The sequence below is a fragment of the Camellia sinensis genome, chromosome 2 (assembly GCF_055761805.1).
Source record: "Camellia sinensis isolate YWXY chromosome 2, ASM5576180v1, whole genome shotgun sequence".
In the NCBI taxonomy this organism is placed as follows: Eukaryota; Viridiplantae; Streptophyta; class Magnoliopsida; order Ericales; family Theaceae; genus Camellia; species Camellia sinensis.
Genome location: NC_138962.1, coordinates 190,037,630 through 190,044,892, shown reverse-complemented (window position 1 = coordinate 190,044,892; position 7,263 = coordinate 190,037,630). Strand labels below are relative to the sequence as shown.

Genomic DNA, 7,263 nt, shown 5'->3' with positions numbered 1-7,263 from the left:
ACGATGTTGAGCATAGCGTTGATATCGCTGATGTTGATGATGGAACCAATGTTGATGATGTTGATCATGGCCCTGATGTTGATGAAGATCCGGAAGAAGACTATCTTCCTCCTCCTCCTCAGGCGCTGGACCGGTGGGGTAGAAGGGGAGGATGTTGTTAGCCACCCAGGTCACGGCGTATGCCCCTCGTAATGTATGTGTGTATCTGTGTGTGTGTGTGTATCTGTGTGTGTATCTGTGTGTGTGTGTGTGTGTGTATGTATCTGTGTGTGTATCTCTGTGTGTGTGTGTGTATCTGTGTGTGTATCTGTGTGTGTGTGTATGTGTGTGTGTGTGTGTGTGTATCTGTGTGTGTGTGTGTATCTGTGTGTGTGTGTGTGTATGTATCTGTGTGTGTATCTCTGTGTGTGTGTGTGTATCTGTGTGTGTATCTGTGTGTGTGTATCTGTGTGTGTGTGTATGTATCTGTGTGTGTATCTCTGTGTGTGTGTGGGTGTATCTGTGTGTGTACCTGTGTGTGTGTATATGTGAGCAACGGTTAGATGAGGGTAGTTACGTCCCTCACAATTAAATGGGACTAAACGGTTTACTAGAATAAAAATGGGACTATTTGGTTCATAAGTTTACATTTTGGGATTTATTAGTAAATCTCCCAAAAAAAAACCCCCGCTAAAAAAATCATTTCAGTTAAACATCTTGTTCTCAAACAGCACTCCTAAAAAAAAAAATCTAAAAATCATTTACTCAAATAATAAGAATAGTCGGTCCATAAATAAAATTTTAAATTTTTTTATTTATTAAGATTCACACTTTAAAATAAGTTTCTACAAATTATATATATATATATATATATTATTTCCTAAACCATCAAGTTTTTACGACGACGCCCCTAATTCTGCGACGACGCCGTTTTTGATTTTTTTTTTTTTTTTTTTCTTCAGAAGAAGGAAAATCAGAGAAGAAAAAAGAAGAAGGGAGGAAGAAGGAGGAGGAGGAGGAGGAGGAGGAAGGACTGGAGGGGGCCAACAGGACTGGAGGAGGAGGTGGAGGAGGTGCGGGGGCTGCGAGGCAGAGGCTGCGATGACGATCGGCGGAGGCGGGGTTGTGACAATCAGGCAGAGGTGACAGCGGAGGGCTGCGACGACCTGCCTCCTCTCTCTCTCTCTCTCTTTCTCTCTCTTTCTCTCTCTCCCTTTCCCTCTCCTCTCCCTTTGTTTCAGCCTGCATGACAAAGAAGATGAAGAAAAAAAAAAAAAATCGAATGCCCAAAACGACGTCGTTTTGGGCATTCGGGGGATTAGGAAGAGAAGATTCGAGCTCTGAAACATTATCCACATATATATATATATATATATGTTATTTCCGAAACCATCAAGTTTCTACAAACAATTCATATGGAGCGTTTTGGAAACTTGCTAAAAAAGAAATTTTTTTTTTGACTTTTTAATCTTTTTACATAAAAAAATTATAAAAACTTTAAAAAAAAGTCAATTTTTTTAGTCGAAAAAACCATTAGAAAATCAAAAAATTAATTTTATCCACTTTACAAAACACCAATATATATATATATATATATATTATTTCCTAAACGATCAAGTTTCTACAAACTAATAACTATTCATATGTCTATATATGTAACCAATCCCTACTGTTCCCATCTCTCTCTAAAACTCTCCCACATCTCTCTCTAGCTCCTCCGCTGTCTCCGCCGCGGGCCCACCGTCTCTTCCTTAAGTCCCATCAGCGGAGCCGACGGCCTCGCCGCCGTCTGAGAGCCTCCACACCGATCTCTCTGTACTTTCTCTCTGTCTAGATCCTCCGCCGATCCACACCGATCTAGTACCACCGCCGTGAGATCGTGAGATCCGTCGCTTCACCACCTTTGACCTCTCCGCCTTCGTGGTTCGCAAATGGAGCTTCAACATTTTAGCCATAAACATCCATTGATCCTCGGTGAAGTGAACGACGATGGTGAGGCAATCGTCTGCAACGTGTGTTGTGAAAAGATCTCTGGTTCTGCATTCAGTTGCAAAAATTGTTTATTTTTTTTGCACAAATTTTGTGCAGAATTCCCAACAGAGATGACACACCCGATCCACACCCATTCCCTTACGCTTCAACAATCGGGTTCTAAAAGACTTTGTGATGTTTGTGTTAAAATTATACGCGGATTCACCTATCAATGTTCTCCCTGCAATTTTGACTTGGATATCAGATGTACTGTTAGAGCCCAACATTTTAGCAGTAAATATCAGTTGATGATCCTCAATGAAGATGAGAAGAATGATGTTGATGAGAGCGTTTCTTGCGATGTGTGTTTGCAGCAGATCACAGGTTCAGCAGCAGCATACAAATGCACAAATTGCTCTATCTCTATCTATTTCCACAAATTGTCTGCAGAGCTACCCGCAGAGATAGAACACCCAATGCACCCTGAGCACCGGCTTGCCCTCCTCCGAGTAATGCCTACTATATTCAACTGTGATGGCTGCCACGTAAAATTGAAAGACTTGTTCGTATATCGTTGTTCTATCTGCAATTTCAACCTCGATTAACATTGTGCTTTGAAAGCACAAAAGATAAAACATGAAAGTCACAAACACCCATTAAGCCTCGTGTCCAACTCTGCCTTATGCTTGTGGCACAGAACGTAAGGCTTGTCTTTTATGTGTGACACATGCAGTTTCTGGATTCATAAGGACTGTGCTTCATTGACACCCACCTTCAAACACCACAATCACATTCACCCTCTCACCCTCAGCTATCCTACTCATGAATATCATTCCACTTTTGATATCTACAGCAACTGCAACATTTGTGAAAATTCAATAGTGAAAGGAAGGTTTTGGTTATACGTTTGTATAGGATGCAGTTTTTGCATTCATGTCAATTGCTTATCAAAGACAAAGTAAGCTATCCCGTTTACACTGGTTTCAATTTTTATTCTCTTTTGACAAGAAAAAAGTTTATTGACAATGCTTTTCTCCTCATTTTGATGTGTGTTCTATTGTTATTTTGTGGATTTAGGGAAAGAGAAAGTGCAATCAAGGTTGAGAATATTGAGGAGGTCAATTTGATTCACTTGCCAATGGCTGATGACTCAATTAGTGCGATTGACCTATTTTTGAAGCAAATCAGCACGGGAGACAACAAGAGAGAAGCTGAGCTCAAACATTTTAGTCATGATCATCCATTAATCCTTTTCGATGCGCAAGGAGACAACAATTTGTGCTATGAAAACAAACTACTTGTCTTGAATGAGCTGAATAAGGACAAAATATGCAATGCGTGTGTGCAAAAAATTTCTGCTCCATTTTACAGTTGTGGTCTATGTGATTTCTTCCTTCACAAATGGTGTGCCGAGCTACCAAATGAACTGGAGCATCCATGTCACCCAGACCAGCTCATCCTCGTCAAGAAGCCCCCTGAACCTAGAGGATTGTTCTATTGCGAAGGCTGCGGAAATTATTGCAACGGATTTGCCTTCAGATGTAAGAAGGATAAATGTATGGATAATTACAATTACTACCTCGGTGTTAAGTGTGCTTCCCTACCCAAAGCCATCATTCATAAAGTTCATGAGCATCCCCTCTTCCTTAAGAAAGATTGTATGACTGCCGGTTGTGCTGCATGTGATCGCTGTATTGAGATGTTTGCATTTGGATGTGACATTTGCAATTTCAACCTACACTATACATGTGCTGTGCTACCAGATACAATTAAGCATAGGTATGATGAATATCATCCCTTCACCCTAATTTATGCACCCATTAAAGATGGACCCGATGAGTATATCTGTGAATTTTGTGAGAAAGAAATAGACCCAAAGTGGTGGTTCTATCACTGCATCGATTGCGATCAATCGGCTTGTGCCAAATGCATTTGTACGGGGAGAAAGGAAGTTGATAATATCAAACAGGGAAGCACCTATAACTTCGACAGTCACTCACACCGTCTCGTCTATGTTCAAACCACTCGCTCTCTGTGTGACAGCTGCCACACGCCCATAGGATCCTCTTCTTTTTTTGAAGGAAGGTACTTCACGGGTGATATAGGCTTCAAATGTGAGCAGTGTAACATTATGCTCCTTCCGTATTGTCCTCATCCATAATATCTTAGGTTATGTTTGTTTTGAAGATTTGAGTGTGCTTTTTTTTTTTTTTTTTTCTTTTTTTTCAACTCAACTAAATATAGTTTAGACTTTAAATCTTATCAATTATTTCTCTTTTTCTTTCTGTTTCTCTTTTTCATTTTTTCATTTTTCTTTTTTTTTGTTGTGTATCTATTTTTCTCATCAAATTATCCAACCAAATATAACCTGCCGAGAGCTTCTATTTTTTGGCTCTTTGACACTAGGAGATTGTATCTTAGAAAAATAATAATTTACGGAGATTCTAACGCGGTTATTCATCCTGCTAAATGTTTAAATAAAAAGATAAATTATCAATAGGCCATCATAGTTGGATTTAATTCCTGTTAAGTTTTATTAAAAAAAAGTTATACTAAAATTGTCGCTAAAAATAATTTTTTTGTATCGATTAGATAACGGCAATCTTGTATTTGTATTAATTTTGTATGAAAAAAAATAGACGGTGAGAAAATAAACAGTTCATACAAAATTGATAGGGATAATGTATTCGACGAATCTTAAAATGTGAACAGTTTAGATCATAAAATTGGGGTCCAAAAATTTGCCCATCGAATGTTTAATCCAATATTAGAACCTCCAAACTAGTTCATACCGGTCACGAATCTGTAAATTATGATATAATTTATACATCTAAATTTACTATTATTAAATATTCTTGCTAAGATTAAAGTTAAAATATGACATATAATTTAAGTCGGCTCTGTCTTAGATAATTTTTTGATATATGAATATATGTAACTATTTATTTTATAATGTTAACATAAATATATAATTGTTTAGCTAAGTTCAAATTTTTTAATAGATATGCATAAGATATGTTCATATTTCTTATTTTAAAAATAAAAAATACTTATAGATATTTATTTACCAATTTAATAAATAAATAGATCAAATGATTCATAAATTGGGAGATAGACCAAGATAATTTTAATGATTAGGTGAATGTCATGTTGGCATGAATATACAAGTCATTTATATGTAACTCTGAAAAAAATGAATAAAATTTAATTAATTATAAATTATTTTTACTACATATATTTTAGATAAATTTTATATTATTTTTTAATTTTAAAACTAATTTTTGATTATTTATTTATACTCGTGCATAACATTACCAAGACCACTTTACCAGCTTTTAAAACAAAATTAAAATGAAACTAAGTAAGATTTCAAAAAGAAAAGTGATGTTTTTTTTTTTTTAATAAACTTTTTTATTTAGTAGTTTCATAATTCAAAAATTGCTAAAATTTATAGGTTATTGACATTAAATAAAATTAAAATGAAACTAACTAAGATTTTAAAAAGAAAAGCGATGCTTTTTTTTTTTTTTTAAAGTTAGTAGTTTCAAAATATAATTTTTTTTTTGAAATTTATAGGTTATTGATACAAAATAAAATTAAAAAAAATAAAAGGTGATCCCTTGATTTTTTATTTTATTTTTAATTAATTAGCTTTAGAAAACTAAAATTGTTAAAAATTATTAGTAGTAGACACAAAATAGAGTAAAATTTGTAGAATAAGTTATCATAAATGCTTATGTTTTAACTATGCGAAATTTAAATTTTAAAAAATTACAATTGCCATTTAACTCTTATCTAATTTTTAACTTATTACATCTCAATTCTTATTTTTTTTTTTATTTACAAATTTAAAAAAATTATAGGTGACATTTCACGCTTATCCAATTTTTAAACTATTACCCTCTTCCGTTCTTCTATTATCAGAGTTATACTAATTTTTTTTTCCAGATTTATCTTATTTTATTTTTGAATTTTTAAATTGTAACTTGATTTCTTTTTTTAATCTTTATTTGATATTTACTGAATTTCTCTCTAACTTATTTTTTTAGAATTTATTTAATTTTCTCTTTCTACGTTCTTATAGTTAATCCTCAAATTTAAATTTGATTTTTTATTTTTTTATTATCTTTATCTTGTATTTAGGTGGCCTAGTAGATGCCATGGGACAACAGTTAATGAACACAATGAAAAGGTGGGCAACATTCTTTTTGGATCGAATGAATACCCACCAACCAACAAACACAAGACACATGGAGGAAATTTCAACTGTCCCTCAGCAAAGATTGGCTAGAGATAAACAGCCTATGCAAATTAATGGACATTCTAATGGTCAAACTAGTAATCAAAACTATGAAAGATCATCACCTCAGTCTTGGTATGTACATATTTCGAGGCTTATAGCAAGTCAAAATGCCTCATTACTTAACAGTGAAGTCATGCAAATTGGTGGATCTGGCCCAATACAAGAAAATGGCATAAGGATGGTTCCAAATCCCATGTTCGAAGCCATACCTGGCACGAGGGGGTTCACTAATCCTTTATTCGAATTTATACTCGGGGAGTTGGAAGGTTTTCCTACAACTGGAAGAGACACAACACCTGTTCCAGCACTTTTCTCAGGTCCTTTCGCAGGACAGGCTCAAAGGGGTCACTCATACCCCTAACAGCAGCCAGCACCATAGGGACAACCAGTCCCAAATATACCACCCTATGGACCAAGAGGACCCCAAGCACAAGGTTGTCCACCAAATCCTGCGTTTGTTCCTCCAGTAGTGGTTCAACAGGCACAAAATATGGTCTCTAGCGACCAAATCGCTAATATTGTTAGAGAGATGTGTGGACTAATGGCACGGGGGGTTCAGACTCCTGTGTACAGGAAACTGTACCCAGAATGGGTAGATATGGTCCATGAATACCCAAAAGGTTTCAGGATACCAGATTTTGTCATTTTTTATGGAAATGAAAACCAGTCAACGGTTGAGCATATTGTTAGGTTCGCGGCTCAGTGCGGTGAATTTACCAATAATGACTATATGAAGTTAAGATTATTCCCAAATTCTGTAACTGGGGGGAGCATTTGTATGGTATATTAACCTTATACCTGGCTCTATCTAAACTTGGCAACAAATGGAAGAGGCATTTCATGCCCAATTCTTCCAAACAGAGCCAGAGGTTTCCATGGCAGACTTGGCAAGATTGAGTCAAAGGCCTGATGAGAAGGCTACTCAGTTTATTGCCAGATTTAAAAGAGCACGAAATAAATGTAGGATCATCTTACCAGAGCTTGAATTTGTGAGATTGGCTCAAAATGGT

The 7,263-nt window shown here is 35.6% G+C and overlaps 1 protein-coding gene across 1 annotated transcript; it reads left to right on the top strand.

The window, feature by feature from the left end:
• The first annotated feature begins 1,679 nt into the window (after nt 1–1,679).
• On the top strand, nt 1,680–4,111 carry LOC145819326 (uncharacterized). The gene is made up of 2 exons (XM_082913305.1): nt 1,680–2,908; nt 3,028–4,111. The coding sequence occupies exons 1-2, from the start codon at nt 2,667–2,669 to the stop codon at nt 4,109–4,111; spliced, it is 1,326 nt and encodes a 441-aa protein (XP_082769431.1). The 5' UTR covers nt 1,680–2,666.
• Nucleotides 4,112–7,263: the final 3,152 nt, after the last annotated feature.

Excerpts from the sequence above, each read along its gene's own strand:
- LOC145819326 (XM_082913305.1), top strand. The coding sequence starts at position 2,667 with ATGTGTGACACATGCAGTTTCTGGATTCATAAGGACTGTGCTTCATTG. Across the intron at positions 2,909-3,027 it reads AATTGCTTATCAAAGACAAA|GGAAAGAGAAAGTGCAATCA; the intron begins GTAAGCTATCCC and ends TTGTGGATTTAG.